Source organism: Oncorhynchus mykiss, chromosome 7, assembly GCF_013265735.2.
Source record: "Oncorhynchus mykiss isolate Arlee chromosome 7, USDA_OmykA_1.1, whole genome shotgun sequence".
NCBI classification, from domain to species: domain Eukaryota; kingdom Metazoa; phylum Chordata; class Actinopteri; order Salmoniformes; family Salmonidae; genus Oncorhynchus; species Oncorhynchus mykiss.
Window position 1 is genome coordinate 78940240 of NC_048571.1, and position 24461 is coordinate 78964700.

The 24461-nt window shown below is 43.8% G+C and overlaps 1 protein-coding gene across 5 annotated transcripts in view; it reads right to left on the reverse strand.

Annotated features, from left to right (window-relative positions):
• The window catches only part of LOC110528552 (cadherin-22), a 269991-nt gene that overhangs the window by 93966 nt on the left and 151564 nt on the right, over positions 1 to 24461 (reverse strand). For all 5 annotated transcript variants that reach the window (XM_036984155.1, XM_036984152.1, XM_036984153.1 and 2 more), the window contains one exon: positions 5210 to 5329. In XM_036984155.1, coding sequence (XP_036840050.1) covers positions 5210 to 5329 — 120 coding nt within the window. The remainder of the gene's footprint in view (positions 1 to 5209; positions 5330 to 24461) is intronic.

Genomic DNA, 24461 nt, shown 5'->3' on the forward strand with positions numbered 1-24461 from the left:
ACAGCAATCTTTAAGTCATACCACAGATTCTCAATTGGATTGAGGTCTGGGCTTTGACTAGGTAATTCCAAGACATTTAAACGTTTCCCTTTAAACCACTTGAGTGTTGCTTTAGTAGTATGCTTAGGGTCATTGTCCTGCTGGTAGGTGAACCACCGCCCCAGTCTCAAATCTCTGGAAGACAAACAGGTTTCCCTCAAGAATTTCCCTGTATTTATCTCCATCCATCATTCCTTCAAATCTGACCAGTTTCCCAGTCCCTGCCGATGAAAAACATCCCTACAGCATGACGCTGCCACCACCATGCTTCACTGTCTGTGGGGGTGGTGTTCTCAGGGTGATTAGAGGTGGTGGGTTTATGCCAGACATAGGATTTACCTTGAAGAGCAAAAAGCTCAATTTTAGTCTCATCTGACTAGAGTATCTTCTTCCATATGCCTTCTGGCTAACACCAAACATGTTTGCACATTTTTTTCTTAAAGAAATTGCTTTTTTTCTGGCCACTCTCCCATAGAGCCCAGCTCTGAGGAGTGTACAGCTTAAAGTGGATCTATGGACAGATACTCCAATCTCCGATGTGGAGCTTTGTAGCTCCTTCAGGGTTATCGTTAGTCTCTTTGTTGTATCTCTGATTAATGCCCTCCTTGCCTGGTCCGTGAGTTTTGGTGGGCGGCCCTCTCTTGGCAAGTTTGTTGTGGTGCCATATTCGTTCCAATTCTTTATAATGGATTTAATGGTGCTCTGTGGGATGTTCAAAGTTTCAGAATTTTTTTTTTATAACCCAACCCTGATCTGTACTTCTCCACAACTTTGTCCCTGACCTGTTTGGAGAGCTCCTTGGTCTTCATGGTGCAGCTTGCTTGGTGGTGCTGCTTGCTTAGTTGTGTTGCAGACTCTGGGGCCTTTCAGAACAGGTATAAACAGTTGAAATCCAAAGTTTACATACACCTTAGCCAAATACATTTAAACTCCGTTTTTTACCATTCCTGACACTTAATCCTAATAAAAATTGCCTGTCTTGGGTCAGTTAGGATCACCACTTACTTTTAAGAATGTGAAATGTCAGAATAATAGTAGAGAGAATGATTTACTTCAGCTTTTATTTATTTCATCACATTCCCACTGGGTCAGACGTTTACATACACTCAATTAGTATTTGGTAGAATTGCCTTTAAATTGTTTAACTTGGGTCCAGTGTTTCGGGTTAGCCTTCCACAAGCTTCCCACAATAGGTTGTGTGAATTTTGGACCATTCCTCCTGACAGAGAGGAATTAACTGAGTCAGGTTTCTAGGCATCCTTGCTCGCACACACCTTTTCAGTTCTGCCTACAAATGTTCTATAGGATTGAGGTCAGGGCTTTGTGATGGCCACTCCAATACCTTGAATTTGTTGTCCTTAAGCCATTTTGCCACAACTTTGGAAGTATGTCAATGTCATTGTATGTCATTGTCCATGTGGAAGACCCATTTGCAACCAAGCTTTAACTGATGTCTTGAGATGTTGCTTCAATATATCCACATAATTTTATCTCTTCATGATGCCATCTATTTTGTCCCTCCTGCAGCAAAGCACCCCCACAACATGATGCTGCCACCCCTGTGCTTCACGGTTGGGATGGTGTTCTTCGACTTGCAAGCCTCCCCCTTTCTCCTCCAAACACAACGATGGTCATTATGGCCAAACAGTTATATTTTTGTTTCATCAGACCAGAGGACATTTCTCCAAAAAGTACAAAAGTACAAAGTATCTTTGTCCCCATGTGCAGTTGCAAACCGTAGTCTGGATGTTTTATGGCGGTTTTGGAGCAGTGGCCTCTTCCTTGCTGAGCGGCCTTTCAGGTTATATCGATGTAGGACTTGTTTAACTGTGGATATAGTTACTTTTGTACCTGTTTCCTCCAGCATCTTCACAAGGTCCTTTGCTGTTGTTCTTAAATTACAGGTTGTAATGCAACAAAATAGGAAAAACTCCAAGAGGGATGAATACTTTTGCAAGGCACTGTATGTATGCATGTATGTGTATATGTATGTATGTTTGTATGTATGTATGTATGTATATATATTATTTTACTGCTCTAGGGTTGTAATTATTTGTTTGTGTCAATTAATTATTTGTTTATGTGTCAAGTTTGTTTATTTGTCAGTTAACCTCATAAGGGATGGGTTGCCAATTTCACACAAAAATAAAATGTAATTAATTCATTCATTCATGATAAACTGAACGAGATGGCAATGGGAAGAGTCTACTCTCTGGTCAAATAGCGGGAGCCAAACTCTATTCCCTGGTGGCTTATCCACATCAAATTCTATTGTTGCCCTGCCTTAGTTGATGGCACCTCTCCCAGTGCCTTGCATTGTGCTACTCAGCTAGACACACAACTTAGAGATTGCACTCACATTTAACATCAGGTAGCTGCAGGCAAAGCTTGTATGTCAGCATACTGTGCATAGGAAAATTCATCTGCAGGATATGGAGGCACATAATAATAGCTTTCAATAACCAAGGGCATGGGGAGCATCAGAAATACATATTTTTGCATCAGGTCTTTCTTAGTCAGAACTTATTCAACTCAATCAAATGTTTCTTGACTGCTAACATTTGTAACATTCTTGAAAGGGGATGTCATTCATAGCATACTATATATTGCACATCAATTGTCAATGAATATGAGTCCTGTGTATTTGCCTGTTAGTCGTTTTGGATAAGACCGTCTGCTACAGTAAATGACCAACATGTAAATGTATTTGTATGACAGTGTCTGAGAGCAGAGTGCCAGGTAGTTATGTCTCTTTCCTAGAAATGTATGGAATGTAATTTAATAGAATCCTAAGGCTTTCATCCTGAGAAGAAGCTCACTTGAACTTCAATACCAAATACCACTCTGAAGTTCAAATACATTCAAATGACTGCTACTTTCGAAACATCCCTCAGACATTGGCCATTGATCATATTCTGGTCATGTATCTGGAACAGAGAAAAAGATAGTGAAGGATTAACACTCTTCTGAATGACTGGGGCGACATTAATGAGGGGAAATTCACAGCTGCTCTGTTCTCTTGATGACCTCTACCCCCCACACCTATTTGAATAGTTAATGTCGATAAAAAAAAGAAGGGGGGGAAGACAAGAGTTGGTACGATCTGCAAGTCTCCAGGCCAACGTTGCCGAGACAAGGCCATTTATCATCTAGGCACTAGGGCCAACCGAATCAAAGTGGGGAGACAAAAAAAAGGAATCATTAAAAGTTTAGTGCTGCTCCCAGGAGGACATTTGCAGGCAACACAAACCTTGGGATATGCCTGAGAGACTACGATTCAAGCCCAGGTACAGGCCCTCAGACCAAAGGGGAATTCACCCAAATGTGCTGACTGGGAGAGACAATTAGAGAATCCGCATCTGGACAGACTGTAATATAACACTTCAGAGATTTAATGGCAACAATTTTAATTTCAATATGTATCCTTATATGTTGAGAAATATAAACTCAGCAAAAAAAGAAACGCCCCTTTTTCAGGACCTTGTCTTTCAAAGATAATTAGTAAAAATCCAAAGAACAACTTCATGGATCTTCATTGTAAAGAGTTGAAACACTGTTTCCCATGCTTCTTCAATGAACCATAAACAATTAATGAACATGCACCTGTGGAACGGTCGATAAGACACTAACAGCTTACAGACGGTAGGCAATTAAGGTCACAGTTATGAAAACTTAGGACACTAAAGAGGCCTTTCTACTGACTCTGAAAAACACCAAAAGAAAGATGCCCAGGGTCCCTGCTCAGCTGTATGGATTTGCCTTAGGCATGCTACAAGGAGGCATGAGGACTGCAGATGTGACCAGGGCAATAAATTGCAATGTCCGTACTATGAGACGCCTAAGATAGCACTACAGGGAGACAGGACGGACAGCTGATCATCCTCGCCGTGGCAGACCACGTCTAACAACACCTGCACAGGATCGGTACATCCGAACATCTCACCTGTGGGACAGGGACAGGATGGCAACAGCAACTGCCCGAGTTACACCAGGAACGCATCAGTGCTCAGACTGTCCACAATACGCTAAGAGAGGCTGGACTGAGGGCTTGTAGGCCTGCTGTAAGGCAGGTGCTCACCAGACTTCACCGGAAACAACGTTGCTTATGGGAACAAACCCACCGTCGATGGACTGGACTGGGATTGGTAAAAAGTGCTCTTCACTGATGAGTCACGGTTTTGTCTCACCAGGGGTAATGGTCGGATTCATGTTTATCGTTGAAGGAATGAGCGTTACACTGAGGCCTGTACTCTGGAGCGGGATCGATTTGGAGGTGGAGGGTCCCGTCATGGTCTGGGGCGGTGTGTCACAGCATCATCGGATTGAGATTGTTGTCATTGCAGGCAATCTCAACGCTGTGTGTTACAGGGAAAACATCCTCCTCCCTCTTTTTGCAGGCTCATCAAGACAAGAGCCTCCAGCATGACAATGCCACCAGCCATGCTGCTCGTTCTGTGTGTGATTTTCTGCAAGACAGGAATGTCAGTGTTCTTCCATGGCCAGTGAATAGCCCAGATCTCAATCCCATTGAGCATGTCTGGGGCCTGTTGGATCGGAGGGTGAAGGCTAGGCCCATTTCCCCCAGAAATGTCCAGGAACTTGCAGTTGCCTTGGTGGAAGAGTGGGGTAACATCTCACAGCAAGAACTGGCAAATCTGGTGCAGTCCATGTCGAGGAGATGCACTGTAGTACTTAATGCAGCTGGTGGCCACACCAGATACTGACTGTTACTTTTGATTTTGACCCCCCTTTGTTCAGGAACACATTATTCCATTTCTGTTAGTCACATGTCTGTGGAACTTGTTCAGTTTATGTCTCAGTGGTTGAATCTTGTTATGTTCACACAAATATTTACACATTTACGTTTTCTGAAAATAAATGCATTTGCCATTGAGAGGACATTTCTTTTTTTGCTGAGTTTAAGTACACAATATGAGGTATGAGACAAGAAATATATCAACTCACTATTATTTCCGTGGATAAAGCATTGGGTTGGTACCTGTGTATTTCACTCAATACTGTAACACTACACGTATAATACTACAAGTAATACTTGTAAAATACAAGTATTACCACAAGTAATATATAGTATATAAGTATTACTACAAGCAATACATAGTATACACATCATCTTTGACTCTGTCTGGTCGTTCCAGGAGTCTGCCCTTACCAGTCTGTCTGTCCACGGTAAAGAAGCTCTCTCCGTCCAGCACACTGTACACCACCCTGGCACTGCTTCCGTACGTAGGATCATCTGCATCCCATGCAGTGACCTTCATCACTGATGTTCCTGCGGGAGAATTGCATGTCAGAACAGCACAATAACACAAGGCTTCAGGACCTCCAGGCGTGCCCTTCACTTAAACAAACGGATAGTGAATCAGAGAGGAAGAGGAAGCGTGAGAGAGGGAGAGAGGGCAGGCTGGAGAGCTATTTTAATGCCCTGCATATTGTTTGTTACTGACAATAATGTGTTATTTCAGAACACCTCTCCTAAACAACCTCTCCTTCGTAACAGAGCGTTATCAGGGATGAAAGAGCTCATCAAGATATTTAAGATCTCTATCTACAAAGACAGATGGAAGAATGTTAAAAATCAAACAAGCAACTAATGACGATTACAACCATTTATGAACCTGAATAGTTTCCATGACACCTTTAAAATAAATATTTATTGGGGGACACAGTTGTTTCATTGAAGCATAATTCTTGGCTGTTCTAAGTAAAATGTGTGTAGCCACAAGCCTCTGGCACTGCAAAGCCTATATTTTACATTTAGTCACACATTTTAGCCAAAGCAAAGCCTTAAGCCTATAAAGCTTAATGGGCCACAGTCCTGTGGGGAAAGAAAAACTCAACTAGCCTTTTAGCGGTGTTTCTCTGTGGAGAAACATCTTGTTTGGGGTGACTGGGTTGGTGGCAGCAATGGCCCCTCAAGGACGGAGATTCAGCCTACATCCTTGGCCCAGCTATAGGTAATTACTGACAGCTGGTGTTGTCCACAAAAGGTCACAGCTGTAGCATTCCCAGAGCCCTGTCATGCCTTATGCTAATTATGCTAATTAGCAGAATGTGTCAGCGTTCTGTTTGTTTCCTGTCATGAGAGTCGCTCCCGAGGGTGGTGCAGGGAAAAGGATAGTGTATTATATTAAAAGCCACCCAGCCATTACCACAGGCGCCTCAGATCAGTATCTGTCTCCACCTTTTTGGTTTCTCCTTAATCTTCACTTGCTAGCAGGGCCTGGAACTTTTCTCCTTGGCGGCTTGTGCTAGCTATTAGCATAGCTAGCTAAGGGGAATGTTTTCCATGCAATGGCATGGAACTGAAGCCTAGGAATTCTGCGATGTTCTCGAACTCTTTCCTATTATTGCAACGCTAAATCCTCATCAGTGTAGCCCTTTGAGTTTAACCTAATTCCAGCTTTTAGTGATTCATATTTCACCTCACGTCGGATAATTCAAAGGCTGGATCTATTGATGCTGTTCTTATGGGATCTTTAAGCATGTACTGTGTTGTGTAATACCATCATTATCACTCCTAAAATGCTAAAGTAGACACCCTGCCTATCCTCAAACAAAGGGGTCTGTGTCATTGTATGGCTGAGACCAGTCTGAAACGTTTTGTATTGCCTTAAAAAGAGATGGTATTAAGCAGATAACATTTTTGCATTGCTGGAAATGGGGGGGGGGGGGTTGTGCATTTCTGCATACCTGGTTGTGCGCTGGTAAAGCTGGGAAGCTATTCCCATTCATGGGGTTATTTTGTTATCTTAATTTTCCCCAGGTAATAATCAGCGTGAAGCCATTTCGGGACTGCCTGGGAGTGAGGCGGCTGGAAGAACTATATAAATGCAAATGCTAAGTTATTGTGTTTTTAAAATAGGGAAGTAGGAGTTATAGTCTGCAGCAGCTAGAGTCCTTATTAATGCCTTGACTGGCCTCAGCTTTCACAAGCAGAAGCAGCTAAGTCATTAGTTATTGGCTGGGGTGTTTGTCTGTTTTAGGCAGTCTACTTTGTGACAGCCTCAAGGGGATTTCAATAAAAGTTTTTGACTAACCCAATAGGAAAACAGAACAAAATATTACAGTAATGAGAAAAGTATTATAATGAAGAAAGTGCCTGTTATTCATCATCTAAAGGTTTGTTTTGCTGTCTCTAAATAAAACTGGATGAGTAAATTGCTTTGATATGAGATAGAAGGTAGTGGAATAATTATTTGCTTTATTTTTAATTTTTTACAGTTCCTGGCAGTAATGGCAGATATGCACTTAGTGAACATATTTTTTAAAACATTTTTTCCTGTTTGTTTGTGGGTCCTCCTCCTCTTCAGTTGAGCTTCACGTTGACTGTTCTCGATCTCTGGCTACTGTAGGTCTGTATAGACTGCTCTTAGCACGTCCTGGCCATTAATATTGCATATACTGTGGAACTGCACACCACTGCTCCACAAGAATAATAAAGGAGTTCTGAAGGCTATGTCTGCATCCCAACTGGCATCCTTATTCCCTACATAGTGTATTTATGTCTTGTTTTATTTATTTAGCTAGGCTAGGCAGTTAAGAAAAAAATCTTATTTACAATGACGGCCTACCCTGGCCGAACCCGGACAATGCTGGGCCAATTGTGTGCCGCCACACGGGACTCCCAATCATGGCCGGAAGTGATTCAGCCTGGATCATGCTGTTTAATCAGCTTCTTGATATGCCACACCTGTCAGGTGGATGGATTATCTTGGCAAAGGAGAAATACTTACTAACAGGGATGTAAACAAATTTGTACACAACATTTGGAGTGAAATAAGCTTCTTGTGCGAAGGGAACATTTCTGGGATCTTATATTTCAACTCATGGAACATGGGACCAACATTTTACATGTTGCGTTTATATTTTTGTTCGGTATACAATTGCTCAGAGAAAGATATTTTGTTTAACAAGTTATATATATTTTTTTGTCAAAAAGATAGGGACCTAAAATATTGTCACCCATGTTTTTAATATATTTCGATACCTCACCTTGCGAGGATAAAAAAAAAAAATATGAGATTGGAGAACACATTGGGAGAGATCTTAGGCCATTGCACTATACAGAATCTTTCCAGATCCTTGATATCCTTCATCTGCTATTATGGACTGCCTTCTTCAAATAAAACCACAGGTTTTCAATGGGTTTCATGTCCTGTGACAAAGAGAAGGTCTCAAGGTTTTGCTCACCTGAGTTAGAATACCTCATGATAAGCTGCAGACCATATTATATACCAAGATAGTTACCATCTATACTTTTCATAGTTGTCTATTTACCACCACAAACTGATGCCCTCACTAAGATCGTACTCAATGAGTTGTATAGGGTCATAAGCAAACAAGTAAGCAAACAACAAATGCATAAGCAAACAACAAATGCACATCCATAGGCGACATTCCTAGTGGTCAGTGATTTTAATACAGGAAAACTGAAATCTGTCTTACTTCATTTTTTACCAGCACGTCACCTGTGCAACTGGAGGCGACACAACTCTAGATCACTTTTACAACCACACACAGAAACGGATACAAAAGCTCTCCCTCTCCCACCATTTGGAAAATATGACCATAACTCTATCCTCTGGATTCCTGCTTTCAAGCAAAAACTCAAACAGGAAGTAGCAGTAACGGAAATGGTCCAATGAAGCGGATGCTAAGCTAGAAGACTGTTTTGCTAGCACAGACTGGAATAAGTTCTGGGATTCTTCCGATGACATTGAGGAGTACACCACATCAGTCACCAGCTTCATTAATAAGTACATCGACATCATTGTCCCCACAATGACCTTACATACATATCCCAACCAGAAGCCATGGATTACAGGCAACAGCCACACTGAGCTTAAGGCTAGACCTGCCGCTTTCAAGGAGTGGGACAAAATCCAGACGCAAATAAGAAATCTTGCTATGACCTCAGACAAGCCAACAGTCAAAACGACAATACAGGACTAAGATCGAATCCTACTATACAGGCTCTGACGGTCATCAGATGTTGCAGGGCTTGCAAACTATTATGGATTACAAACGGAAACCCAGCCATGAGCTGCCCAGTGATGCAAACCTACCTAACCAGCAAAATGCTTCCATCCTCGCTTCAAGGAAAGCAACACTAAAACATGCATGAGAGCACCAGCTGTTCCGGATGATTGTGTGATCTCACTATCAGTAGCCGATACGAGTAGGACCTAGCGGGGCCAGACGGATCACCAGGACATGCACTCAGAGCATGCGCTGACTAGATAGCAAGTGTCTTCACTGACATTTTCAACCTCTCCCTAACCCCGTCTGTAATACCTACATGTTTCATGCAGACCACCATAGTCCATATGCCCAAGAACGCCAAGAAAACCTGTTTAAATGACCATCGCCCGGTAGCACTCACATCTGTAGCCATGAAATGCTTTGAAAGGCTGGTCATGCCTCACATCAACACCATCATTCCAGGCACTCTAATCCAGGGACATTAAATACTGTAATTATGTTCCGTGCTCCCCACCATCCGATCAAGAGAAAAGTCTTGCATACCGCCCCAACAGATCCACAGATGACAGAATCGCTATTGCACTCCACACTGCCCTCTCACACCTGGACAAGAGGAACACCTATGTGAGAATGCTGTTCATTGACTATAGCTCAGCGTTCAACACTATAGTGTCATCACTAAGCTCAGGACCCTGGGATGGACACCTCCCTCTGCAACTGGATCCTGGACTTCCCGACGGTTCGCCCCCCCCAGGTGGTGAAGGTAGGCAAAAACACATCCGCTACGCTAACCTTCAAGACAGGGGGAAACTCAGGGGTGGGTGCTTAATCCCCTCCTAAACTCTCTGTTCATCCACAACTGCTTGGCCGCATACAACTCCAACACCATCATTAAGTTTTCTGACGACACGATGGTGGTTGGCCTGATCACTGACTACGATAGGACCGACTATAGAGAGGATGTTAGTGACCTGGCAGTGTGGTGACAGGACAAAAACCTCTCCCTCAACGTCAGCAAGAGAAAGAAACTGATCGTGGAACACAGGAAACAGAGGACCGAGCACGACCCCATCCACATCGATGGGGCCTCTATGTTCCTCAGTATCATGGACCAAACTCACCAACACAGTGGTGAAGAAGGTACGACAACGCCTCTTCCCCCTCAAGAGGCTGAAGAGATTTGGCATGGGCCCTCAGAATCCTAAAAAGGTTCTACAACTGCACTATTGAGAGTATCTTGACTAGCTGCATAACTGCCTGGTATGGAAACTGCTAGGAATTTGACTGCAAGGTGCTACAGAGTGTAGTACATGCATCACTTGGGCCGAGGTCCCTGCCTTCCAGGACCTCGATACCAGTCGGTGTCAGAGGAAGGCCCTAAAAATCTTTAAAAACTCCAGCCACCCAAGTCATAGACTGTTCTCTCTGCTACCGCAGTGATGCAGCTAGTCAAGGTGCCAATGCACTCAGTCTGGAACCAACAGGATCTTCAACAGCTTCTACCCCCAAGCCATAAGACTGAAACAGTTAGACAGTTAAATAGTTAACCAAATAGCCCCATTTCATGAAGCTCCCAATTAACAGTTCTTGTGCTGACGTTGCTTCAAGTTTGGAACTCGGTAGTGAATGTTGCAACCAAGGACAGGCAATTTTTACCCGCTATGCGCTTCAGCATTTGCCGGTCCCGTTCTGTGATCTTCTGTGGCCTACCACTACGGGGCTGAGCCGTTGTTGCTCCTAGATGTTTCCACTTCACAATAACAGGACTTACAGTTGACCGGGGCAGCTCTAGCAGGGCAGAAATTTGACGAACTGACTTGTTGAAAAGGTAGCATCCTATGACGATGCGGCGTTGAAAGTCACTGAGTTCTTCAGTACAGGCCGTTCTACTGCCAATGTTTGTCTATGAAAATTGCATGGGTGTGGCTGAAAAAAGCCACCCCTATTGCTGAAGGGGTGACCACATACTTTTGTAGTGTATCTACCTCAAGTACGTCGTACCCCTGCACATCGACTCGGTACTAATACCCTGTAAATATAGCCAAGTTGTCGTTACTCATTGTGTATTTATAAATAGTGTTATTACTTTTCTGTTATTTCTCTATTTTTTTCTCTCTGCATTGTTCGGGAAGGGCCCGTATGTAAGCATTTCACTGTTAGTCTACGCCTGTTGTTTATGAAGCATGTGACAAAAAAACATTTGATTTGAGATGGCCAATAAGCATAGCCTACTGGACAACAATGCAAAATGTGGTGCTGTCAGTTGTGGTCCTGTTAGTTACAAAATAATACAGTGTTAATAACAAAAATGATAATATCCTGTATCAGCATTTTAAAACATGAATAGTTGGAAGCCTCAGGTGTTTGGAGCGTCTCTGAGTAATTGCACCCATAGTGATATACTAAGGAAGCGGCAATTGAAGCGTAATAAGCGATTTTTTGTGACCATGAACATTGTGTGGTGAGCTTCCAGCACCTTTGAGGCTGCTCTTGAGTAGCATCCCCCAAGTGGGTGCTACACGGTGTTAGTGTGGAGTCGCCGCAATCTATCTAACCATCTACAAAGCAGGAGAAAGTAGAACCTGAGGGGGCAGCCAGGTACGTAGCTGAGTCTGCGAAGTGGACCTTTCTGTCTTTCTGACGCCGACTGACTGGCTACCTCCAAGACCATCAATGCTTCCTCTCAATACCATCTGAACTGCTTCAAATCCTGCTCCCATCCTGCATAACACTTACAATTGTTTTTGCTTAAATTACATGCTCATGGATTTCAGTTTGTATTGACTGCTATATGAGTGGAATAAAACTTGAACTTGAATATACTGTGGATTACAAATACATGCAGAGAGAGGTAAGAACTGTATGTGCAAAAATATATACAGTATATATAAAGCCCTTTTTACATCAGCAGTTGTTACAAAGTGCTATACAGACACCCAGTCTGAAACCCCAAATTGCAAGAAATGCAAAAGTAGAAGCACAGTGGCTAGGAAAAACTCCCTAGAAAGGTAGGAATCTTGGAAGAAACCTAGAGAGGAACCAGACTGAGGGGTGGCCAGTCCTCTTCTGGCTGAAAAAACATTTTAAGGCCAGCTCCTTTGGAACGAACGGAGGATTTTGAGTCGATAGCTTTCTTTTTCGCCCCTACCGGCAAGATTTATCCATAGGCCTGTTTTAATGGCAGCAACACAGTCTGTTCAAACGGCTTCCCACAGCATTCTACACTCAGAAGGAGATGGTTCAATTACTGTGTGGGGAGCTGTAGAAGAGTGCCATGTGTGAGACACTAGACTGACAGATATTTAAGAGGCAGCCTCGTAAAAGAGATTTGTGCCCATCTCAGGCGCGGCGGCGATGGCTGCGTGGCGGCAGCTAACGCAGCATCCTCCTCCGGTTCGGCCCGCCCTAATCTGCAGGACTGAGTGCTCCCGTATTATGGATCATTTAGTAAAGCCATTAAAGCCTAGGTGTTTTCACATGAAAAGTTATTTATCCACTACTTCCTGGAGTGATTCATTTCTCAGCGGTCCACGTAAAAGGACATACAAATGAAAAAAAAGATGAGGGGGAAAATTTGCTGTGTCATAAAAGTAAATGGCCTGCTTACTGAACATTTCTATGAGGTCCCCCTGAGGATTTAGCGATAATATTTCCCATCTCCCGTGACAGAAAAATACATTTAGCCTTTATTAGCCCTTACCTTTGTTATTTTATCAGATTGTGTCATTATTTGTTTACCAGACAGTATTGTGGAGCCGCCGGCCTTCAGTTGGCTCCCGAGAACCACAGCTACTGTTCAGTCTAAAAGCAATCGATTTAACGCTAACAGCACAGAGTAGACACTTGTGCGGCCAGGGAACCAAGGAGGGGGTCTGTTAAGTACACTTTAAGAAGTATGAAACATAGCGAGAACAATGTTGAATAATGCAATATGAACATCATCTCTTTGAAACAATAAACTGTACCGGAATTGGCTTACAGCTATGTGTGTAATGAAAAGTTAAGTAGGGTTATTCAGTTTGCTCCCATAATGCAACCCCTTTTGGTGCTAGGTTGAACCCTTTGCAGAGGGTTCTACTTAAAGCCCTCTATGAAGGGTTCTTCATAGAACCCTCTATAAATGGTTTTACCTAGAAACCACTATGAAGGGTTCTTCCTAGTAGCCTCTATAGAGGGTTGCCAGACGACATGAAACACCTCCTAGCAGCCATGTTGGAAGACCACCACATCAATTATCCCCACAATAACAGCTGCATCTACCCCAAGCTGCATTACAACAGTGCCTAAAACTAGTTGATTCATCACCACAGACAATTTCTGCTGCTCTAACAAGGCAGGAAAGAACATGGGGAAAAAAACATTTTCAACAGCAAACATGAAACACTAAGGAGATAAGACTCACGAGCTGTCAGAAAAGCAAATAAACCTTTTTGCCCGTCAAGACCTGAGCGCAGGCAGCCGTCAGTACAGGGTCTGCAACGATCATTTCATCACTTGTCAGTCTGATCTATTTAGAGTTTAGTGTAGCTGTTAGCTGTTATGCTAACCGGGTGTTGACAACAAGACTACGTTAGCCAACATTTGCTAGCTACATAGCTTGTAGTCTAGCTATTAGCATGTGTCTCTCTCACAGGCGGCGGCGGGTGAGTTCAAGTTTTGCGGAAGCAAATATTTTACCATAAAAATGCACCTTTATAATAAAGCATTTCATGCATATCAGGGACCTACATTTCTCTCAGCAATTTGCAGACTAATGTAAGACTACTATTCTTAATGTGATGAGTAGATTTACTTTCCAATTTATTAGGATATTAATTAATTATCACTCTGCATGATTGAGCGTGTAGTGGCATAGGCCTATAGACTATATCAGAGAGGTTGCTTTTATTTCCCTTTCACAGGAAAAGTATTTCCTTTGATAAACACATTTCATGCAATTCTACTACACTTTACATGACTGGAGACATTAGCTTACATCTTTTTGAATAGGATAAATCCTGGTGAAGCCTAGGCCTACTCTGCTGACACTGACAAATAGATAAATAAAATGACCTTTGCAACCATCTAATCTAGGTCTACGGAAAAGGGGAGGCACGCATTTTACAATATATTGTCAATCTAGCCTGGAGGAGGACATTATTGTCCAAAAAACCTCCAGTGGCACTGACTCAATGATCATTTGCTGAGAACTTTATTCACAAGAGGAGGGAAAATGTATGGACATTACAGCATAGGCCTCAATGGGATAAGACAACCTGCTGTGTTGACTATTGGTTGTTCCAGCACAACAAAATATGTCATCTTCATATGAAACTAAAACACCTGAATGAATTAAACACAACCAGACATGAAATAGCCCTGATGTTACAGGTGACCTGAATAAGTGATATTCTAACTTTTCATGTGTTTATGTACTGTAGGTTCACCAGCTGACTTCCTACAGTTTGTTGACAGTAAAAGATGAGCAATGCTGTGGGCATCATCATTTTCTACTACTTTGTCCTTTTCCAGATATGAAAGGAGACATCCCTCAGTTAGACAAAATGGTTGTCATATGCTGTTCCTTAGTCAATCTGAATGATTCTGTTGTGCCATTTGAGTAGTGTCCCCTTAAACTGAATAAAGAGATCAGCAATAACTGCTGACTAAACAGAAACACAGTTTCCCAGTCATGTATTTATGTACACGTATTAATATATAAAATGTCATTTGGAACAACATGTAAAATACTATTATTTATTATATTGTAAACATATTGTACTTTAATAATAGGCTATTTTGTAGTATGAGTGAAATGAAAAGTATTTTGTGTGTCATCTCTGCTTTGCCTAGGCCCATTTAATAAAAATGTATTTCTTATAGCCAAACTATTCTTTCTTTCTTTTACAATTTAAACATATTTAGCATAGACAATGTGATTGTTGTGGTAGTCTTAGGCCAACAATTTTCATTATCACAGTGACACCTCCAAGTGCCACTCAGACCGTCTGGAAGAACAGTATAGTCTAAGCTATGGATCCCATCATCTCCTGCTTCCAGACATTTCACCACCTACATTACAATGGTTGGATTTGCACTAAAACTATTTCATGTTAGCACATGGCATGTACAAAGTCTAGTATAATGATTAGCCTCATATACATTGTCTATCGATGTAATTTTAACATTGAGAACATACTGCTGAACAATAAGTAAACAACATGTGACATGTAGACAACATGTGATTTAAGAGATTCTCTGCTTCAGCTACACAACGTTAAGGGGTGTATTGCAAATGCCCATAAGGTTAATACCATCATACTGTAGGCCAGTGGTTCCCAACTCCGGTCCAGGGAACCTTCAATAAATCCCCTGGTATTCCCAAAATCCCGGTTGACGGTTTACCTGAATCAGGAGGGCAATAAGCAGGAAATCGGGGATCCTCCAACCAGGATTTCAGGAAAACTACTTTTATATATATTGGAGCCCCGGTCTAGCACACCTGATTCAACGTGTCAACGAATCATCTGGCCCTTAAAGTGGCTACAACCAAAATGTCTGCTGTTGAGGGTACTGGAGGACCAGAGCTGGGAAGCACTACTGTAGGCCTATGGTGCTTTGGCATTGCATGCCACTATAGTCAGCTGAAAAATGGGTTCACATGGCTGATATTCAGAGATAGCTTGGCAATCAAATAAAACAAACTGGAGAACTTAAAACTGAACAAAAATGTACTGTTCATTTGCGAATACAACATAGAAAAACACAAATTAGAGACAAATTCCCTTCCCCTCTTTATTGCAAGATTGTGATCTGTGATTAATCAACATTAACACTAGTTCATCTTGAATAATATTTTTAAGTTAACAATTAAAACAACTTTAAACACTTCACTTCAAAGAATCAACATTTTATTTCATATAATTTCAAAGTGTACAAGTAAGCTAACTCATATGTAAAGGTTAGATATCTTAGTAACAAATAGGTTATTATTACTAAAGCATAATTTCAGATTAACAAAAAAAAAAGACAATACCAGAAGTGGCCAACCTCGCTCAACTGATCACTGTTCTACTTGTTAAACAGACTTCTGTTCCAGCCCAGAAATAGTAAAATTGATTATCAACTAATTAGGTTTGATTATTTGAATCACGTGTGTTATTGCAGGGCTAGAACAGAATCCTGCACAACCAGCATGGTTGGCCTGCTCTAGTTGTAATAGGTTTATACGTACATTGTGTGTGACTATTAAACTGTATTTTTGTTTACAACATTGCTAACATAGGTACTCATAACCCATGTTATACAACAGCGGTCACCAACCGGACGATCACGATCGACTGGTGTCTGAAGGTAGAACTACCCAGCAGGCCCAGAGAGCAAATCAAGTGCACCTATAGGCCTACCGCTGGCCGATCAGATAGCTCAGATCACCGTGTCGGCACCGTGTCGGCAGTTTCTCACACCATAGACATTAAAAATAGAAAGCCTCAAATGCACAGCAAAGTTGATAATGTGAGATTTCAAAAAACCATGAATGGAGAGACAACGAATACAGCAAAGAGCTGCTGTTTTTATGATTAAGTGCATGTTTAAGTTGTTATTCAGCGCCGTCAACACTTTGGTGAACACTTTTATAAGCCATGAAAATGCGCGTTTCGATAAGCTTGAGTTGTTATTTGCAGCTTGTCTTTTTTAATATCGAGGATTTATTACACTTTCTATGGTCATAGGAGTAACAACATGAATTGGTGCATGAGGCAGAAATAATGCATTGTGACTTAAGTTTGGGCATCAGATGGAAGACTGTGTCCCCTTTTCTCAGCGGATAGAGGAGGTACGGTGAATCAGGTGAGAGTCAGCCTCAGCGCTGCTCCCTCTCTCCCCTCAGACTGACCAGCAGATGCAGGCCATCAGTCCAGTAAAAAAATAAGCAAATGATTATGCTCACTCAGCTGTGCCTCACAAGTAATACAACACATGGTCTATTACCAGTGTGATAATGTAGCTAAAATGTTTAAATATAATTTCAAATTGGTCTGAGAAGAACATATTGGCAGGGCAATTCAAGCTTTGCCAATATGCAGTGATAATGAATCGGGCCTATAGTCTACTGCGCAAACCTCATTGCTACAGACCTGTTTTTAATTGGTTAATGTTGCTTAGGCTTATATGTTTTACGCCATGCTTTAAAAAAATCTGAGGGATAGATCTCGGCTTGCATTTTGAATCAGAAAGTGATCTCGACTCAGAAAAGGTTGGTCACCACTGGTATACAAGGATGTACCCTTATTCTCTTGGAACATTCACTGGGATCTCTTCATCTGCAGACAGGGTTTCACAGCTCTCTGTATCTGATGACAGAAAACATCACAAAGAAACAGGCTTCATGACACTCAAATTAGACAGCACTGAATATCATGTTGCTATATCTCTGTCCTCACAGTTTGTCTCGCTAGGGACTACAACTAGAGAATATGTTCATAATGTCCTCCCACAAAGGTTTCTGCCATATCCAGCATAGCCTACTCTCTTCTTTCTCTGACAGCTGGAGCTGCTAGCATAAACTCACCCAAATCCGTACAAATGTGTGCAACCGCAACATTTAAACTAGGCTACAAAGAAAACTAATGGGACTGTAGCGACTGTGTTGACTTCAAAATCTGGGGTGTGAACTAGGTTTCTATTCAAGCGTTGATCGACATGGTAATGGCTCTATAGTATTGGAGAAAAGTTGAAAAAACTGGCCCTATCTTGACGTGTCATGTTGTAACGTACAGCACGCATAAAGCAACTATTTCTGCCTTACAATCTCTCTCCACCAGGTGTAGCACTTCTATCATTCTTTAAAAACAAGAAATGGGCAGTGACGGGGGTAAGGGGGGGATACCTAGTCATTTTTTGCATCATCATTGCATCTGATCATCATTCTCAAAGCCGCTGTTTACTTCTAAGATCACTTTAGCACCGCCCTAAAAACCCGATTCAAATTCGAAACAAACCTTCAAATAGGTATGTAATGACACATTATATAAACTCTTTATAGTGTTTTATTTACATTTTAGAGGCGATAAGGTGATCAGTTGGATAGTTCGGGTGAAAAAAAGCAATTTTCCCAAACAACATCTCTCCGTCTCACTATCATGCATTAGTTTTGCTTCCCCACACGCCATTTTTAAAAAGACCCGACGGGGCTCATTGCCTGCTTGAATTATGCAGAAACTGGCAGTGTTTAGGTCATGTAATTGATTCTGTTGGAAAGGGGAGAAATTGTGCTTTACAATGGTATTGACATTACAGTTGATCTGGAAGTATTATGTTTTTGGGGCGATAAAATAAGGGCAATTGTACTGACCAAGGCGATGTACGAGATTACGTGAGTTTACGTTAGTTAATCCATTCACCCTTTTCCATTGCTTTTAGCTAGCTTTTCGAGTTTGTGTTTTTAATTTAAAATGATAAATACATCAAGATAGCTTACTAGCAAATATAAACTAGCTGGTGATATGTAATTCACTTAGCTACAGTGCCTTGCGAAAGTATTCGGCCCCCTTGAACTTTGCGACCTTTTGCCACATTTCAGGCTTCAAACATAAAGATATAAAACTGTATTTTTTTGTGAAGAATCAACAACAAGTGGGGCACAATCATGAAGTGGAACAACATTTATTGGATATTTCAAACTTTTTTAACAAATCAAAAACTGAAAAATTGGGCGTGCAAAATTATTCAGCACCCTTAAGTTAATACTTTGTAGCGCCACCTTTTGCTGCGATTACAGCAGTAAATCGCTTGGGGTATGTCTCTATCAGTTTTGCACATCGAGAGACTGACATTTTTTCCCATTCCTCCTTGCAAGACAGCTTGAGCTCAGTGAGGTTGGATGGAGAGCATTTGTGAACAGCAGTTTTCAGTTCTTTCCACAGATTCTCGATTGGATTCAGGTCTGGACTTTGACTTGGCCATTCTAACACCTGGATATGTTTATTTTTGAACCATTCCATTGTAGATTTTGCTTTATGTTTTGGATCATTGTCTTGTTGGAAGACAAATCTCCGTCCCAGTCTCAGGTCTTTTGCAGACTCCATCAGGTTTTCTTCCAGAATGGTCCTGTATTTGGCTCCATCCATCTTCCCATCAATTGTAACCATCTTCCCTGTCCCTGCTGAAGAAAAGCAGGCCCAAACCATGATGCTGTCACCACCATGTTTGACAGTGGGGATGGTGTGTTCAGCTGTGTTGCTTTTACGCCAAACATAACGTTTTGCATTGTTGCCAAAAAGTTAAATTTTGGTTTCATCTGACCAGAGCACCTTCTTCCACATGTTTGGTGTGTCTCCCAGGTGGCTTGTGGCAAACTTTAAACAACACTTTTTATGGATATCATTAAGAAATGGCTTTCTTCTTGCCACTCTTCCATAAAGGCCAGATTTGTGCAATATACGACTGATTGTTGTCCTATGGACAGAGTCTCCCACCTCAGCTGTAGATCTCTGCAGTTCATCCAGAGTGATCATGGGCCTCTTGGCTGCATCTCTGATCAGTCTTCTCCTTGTATGAGCTGAAAGTTTAGAGGGACGGCCAGGTCTTGGTAGATTTGCAGTGGTCTGATACTCCTTCCATTTCAATATTATCGCTTGCACACTGCTCCTTGAAATGTTTAAAGCTTGGGAAATCTTTTTGTATCCAAATCCGGCTTTAAACTTCTTCACAACAGTATCTCGGACCTGCCTGGTGTGTTCCTTGTTCTTCATTATGCTCTCTGCGCTTTTAACGGACCTCTGAGACTATCACAGTGCAGGTGCATTTATACGGAGACTTGATTACACACAGGTGGATTGTGTTTATCACCATTAGTAATTTAGGTCAACATTGGATCATTCAGAGATCCTCACTGAACTTCTGGAGAGAGTTTGCTGCACTGAAAGTAAAGGGGCTGAATAATTTTGCACGCCCAATTTTTCAGTTTTTGATTTGTTAAAAAAGTTTGAAATATCCAATAAATGTTGTTCCACTTCATGATTGTGTCCCACTTGTTGTTGATTCTTCACAAAAAAATTGTCATGTACTGTCATGTTGTGTCTTGTTTCTGTCCTTTCCCTTCACCCTGTCTCCCTCTGCTGGTCGTTGTTAGGTTACCTTTTCTCCCCCTCTTTCCCCCAGCTGTGCCTTGTCTCCTCCTAACTACCTCGTCACCCCTTTTCCCACCTGTTCCCTTTTTCCCTCTGATTAGTCCTCTATATCTCTCTCTGTTTCTGCTCCTGTCTTTGTCGGATTCTTGTTTGTGTTGTTCATGCCTGAACCAGACTATCGTCATGTTTGCTGCAACCTTGTCCTGTCCTGTCGGAACCTGCCGGTCCATCTGAGCCTACGTTTTGTTTTGTTATTAAAGAAGCTCTGTTTACGTTAATTCGCTTTTGGGTCCTCATTCACGCACCGTAACAGAAGAATCCGACCAAGAATGGACCCAGCGACTTCGGATCCTCTCCACTCAGCCGTCGAGATCCAGGGAGCGATGCTAGGCAGACACAAGCAGGAATTGTCTGCTGCTCGACATGCCGTTGAGACCCTGGCCACCCAAGTCTCCAACCTCACAGAACAGGTTCACCATCTCCGCCTCGATCCACCGGCCACTTCCAGGGCTTTCGAATCTCCGGAGCCCAGAATCAATAACCCGCCGTGTTACTCTGGGGAGCCCACTGAATGCCGCTCGTTCCTCACCCAGTGTGATATTGTGTTTTCTCTCCAGCCCAACACTTACTCCAGGAGCACTGCTCGTGTCGCCTACGTCATATCTCTCCTTACTGGACGGGCTCGTGACTGGGGCACGGCAATCTGGGAGGCAAGGGCTGAGTGTACTAACCAGTATCAGGACTTTAAGGAGGAGATGATACGGGTTTTTGATCGATCTGTTTTTGGGGAGGAGGCTTCCAGGGCCCTGTCTTCCCTATGTCAGGGTAATCGATCCATAACAGACTACTCTATTGAGTTTCGCACTCTTGCTGCCTCCAGTGGCTGGAACGAGCCGGCTTTGCTCGCTCGTTTTCTGGAGGGTCTCCGCGCAGAGGTAAAGGATGAGATTCTCTCCCGGGAGGTTCCTTCCAGCGTGGATTCCTTGATTGAACTCGCTATTCGCATTGAGCGACGGGTTGATCTTCGTCACCGAGCTCGTGGAAAGGAGCTCGCGTTCTCCGTCGCCCCCCTCTCCGCATCACTACCATCTTCCTCTGCCGGCTCGGGTGCTGAGCCTATGCAGCTGGGAGGTATCCGCATCTCGACTAAGGAGAGGGAACGGAGAATCACCAACCGCCTCTGTCTCTATTGCGGTTCTGCTGGTCATTTTGTCACTTCATGTCCAGTAAAAGCCAGAGCTCATCAGTAAGCGGAGGGCTACTGGTGAGCGCTACTACTCCTGTCTCTCCTTCAAGATCCTGCACTACCTTGTCGGTCCATCTACGCTGGACCGGTTCGTCAGCTTCCTGCAGTGCCTTAATAGACTCTGGGGCGGAGGGCTGTTTTATGGACGAGACCTGGGCTAGGGAACATGACATTCCTCTCAGACAGTTAAGGGAGTCCACGGCCTTGTTCGCCCTGGATGGTAGTCCTCTCCCCAGGATTCAGCGTGAGACGCTACCTTTAACCCTCACTGTTTCTGGTAATCATAGCGAAACCATTTCTTTTTTAATTTTTCGTTCACCTTTTACACCTGTTGTTTTGGGCCATCCCTGGCTAGTTTGTCATAATCCTTCCATTAATTGGTCTAGTAATTCTATCCTCTCCTGGAACGTCTCTTGTCATGTGAAATGTTTAATGTCTGCTATCCCTCCTGTTTCCTCTGTCTCTTCTTCACAGGAGGAGCCTGGTGATTTGACAGGGGTGCCGGAGGAATATCACGATCTGCGCACGGTGTTCAGTCGGTCCAGGGCCACCTCTCTTCCTCCACACCGGTCGTATGATTGTAGTATTGATCTCCTTCCGGGAACCACTCCCCCCCGGGGTAGACTATACTCTCTGTCGGCTCCCGAACGTAAGGCTCTCGAAGATTATTTGTCTGTAGCTCTTGCCGCCGGTACCATAGTCCCCTCCTCCTCTCCCGCCGGAGCGGGGTTTTTTTTTTGTTAAGAAGAAGGACGGGTCCCTGCGCCCCTGCATAGATTATCGAGGGCTGAATGACATAACAGTGAAGAATCGTTATCCGCTTCCTCTTATGTCTTCAGCCTTCGAGATCCTGCAGGGAGCCAGGTTTTTCACTAAGTTGGACCTTCGTAACGCTTACCATCTCGTGCGCATCAGGGAGGGGGACGAGTGGAAGACGGCGTTTAACACTCCGTTAGGGCACTTTGAATACCGGGTTCTTCCTTTCGGCCTCGCTAACGCTCCAGCTGTCTTTCAGGCATTAGTCAATGATGTCCTGAGAGACATGCTGAACATCTTTGTTTTCGTTTACCTTGACGATATCCTGATTTTTTCACCGTCACTCCAGATTCATGTTCAGCACGTTCGACGTGTCCTCCAGCGCCTTTTAGAGAATTGTCTTTTTGTGAAGGCTGAGAAGTGCTCTTTTCATGCCTCCTCCGTCACATTTCTCGGTTCTGTTATTTCCGCTGAAGGCATTAAGATGGATCCCGCTAAGGTCCAAGCTGTCATTGATTGGCCCGTCCCTAAGTCACGCGTCGAGTTGCAGCGCTTTCTCGGCTTCGCGAACTTCTATCGTCGTTTCATCCGTAATTTCGGTCAGGTGGCAGCCCCTCTCACAGCCCTTACTTCTGTCAAGACGTGCTTTAAGTGGTCCGTTTCCGCCCAGGGAGCTTTTGATCTCCTCAAGAATCGTTTCACATCCGCACCTATCCTTGTTACACCTGACGTCTCTAGACAGTTCATTGTCGAGGTTGACGCGTCAGAGGTGGGCGTGGGAGCCATTCTTTCTCAGCGCTCCTTCTCTGACGACAAGGTCCACCCTTGCGCGTATTTTTCTCATCGCCTGTCGCCGTCGGAACGTAACTATGATGTGGGAAACCGCGAACTGCTCGCCATCCGCTTAGCCCTAGGCGAATGGCGACAGTGGTTGGAGGGGGCGACCGTTCCTTTTGTCGTTTGGACTGACCATAGGAACCTTGAGTACATCCGTTCTGCCAAACGACTTAATGCGCGTCAGGCGCGCTGGGCGCTGTTTTTCGCTCGTTTCGAGTTTGTGATTTCTTATCGTCCGGGCTCTAAGAACACCAAGCCTGATGCTTTATCTCGTCTCTTCAGTTCTTCAGTAGCCTCCACTGACCCCGAGGGGATTCTCCCTGAGGGGCGTGTTGTCGGTTGACTGTCTGGGGAATTGAGAGGCAGGTAAAGCAAGCACTCACTCAAACTCCGTCGCCGCGCGCTTGTCCCAGGAACCTTCTTTTCGTTCCCGTTCCTACTCGTCTGGCCGTTCTTCAGTGGGCTCACTCTGCCAAGTTAGCCGGCCACCCTGGCGTTCGGGGTACGCTTGCTTCCATTCGCCAGCGCTTTTGGTGGCCCACCCGGGAGCATGACACGCGTCGCTTCGTGGCTGCTTGTTCGGTCTGCGCGCAGACTAAGTCCGGTAACTCTCCTCCTGCCGGCCGTCTCAGGCCGCTTCCCATTCCCTCTCGACCGTGGTCTCACATCCCCTTAGATTTTGTCACCGGACTGCCTTCGTCAGCGGGGAAGACTGTTATTCTTACGGTTGTCGACAGGTTCTCTAAGGCGGCTCATTTTATTCCCCTTGCTAAGCTTCCTTCTGCTAAAGAGACGGCACAAATCATCATCGAGAATGTTTTCAGAATTCATGGCCTTCCGTCAGACGTCGTTTCGGACAGAGGTCCGCAATTCACGTCTCAATTTTGGAGGGAGTTTTGCCGTTTGATTGGGGCTTCCGTCAGTCTCTCTTCCGGCTTTCACCCCCAGTCTAACGGTCAAGCAGAACGGGCCAATCAGACTATTGGTCGCATCTTACGCAGTCTTTCTTTTCGCAACCCTGCGTCTTGGTCAGAACAGCTCCCCTGGGCAGAATACGCCCACAACTCGCTTCCTTCGTCTGCGACCGGGCTATCTCCTTTTCAGAGTAGCCTCGGGTACCAGCCTCCGCTGTTCTCATCTCAGTTCGCCGAGTCCAGCGTCCCCTCCGCTCAGGCTTTTGTCCAACGTTGCGAGCGCACCTGGAAGAGGGTCAGGTCTGCACTTTGCCGTTATAGGGCGCAGACTGTGAGGGCTGCTAATAAGCGTAGAACTAAGAGTCCTAGATATTGTCGCGGTCAGAGAGTTTGGCTCTCCACTCAGAACCTTCCCCTTAAGACCACTTCTCGCAAGTTGACCCCGCGGTTCATTGGTCCGTTCCGTATTTCTCGGATCATTAATCCTGTCGCAGTTCGACTTCTTCTTCCGCGATATCTTCGTCGCGTCCACCCGGTCTTCCATGTCTCCTGTGT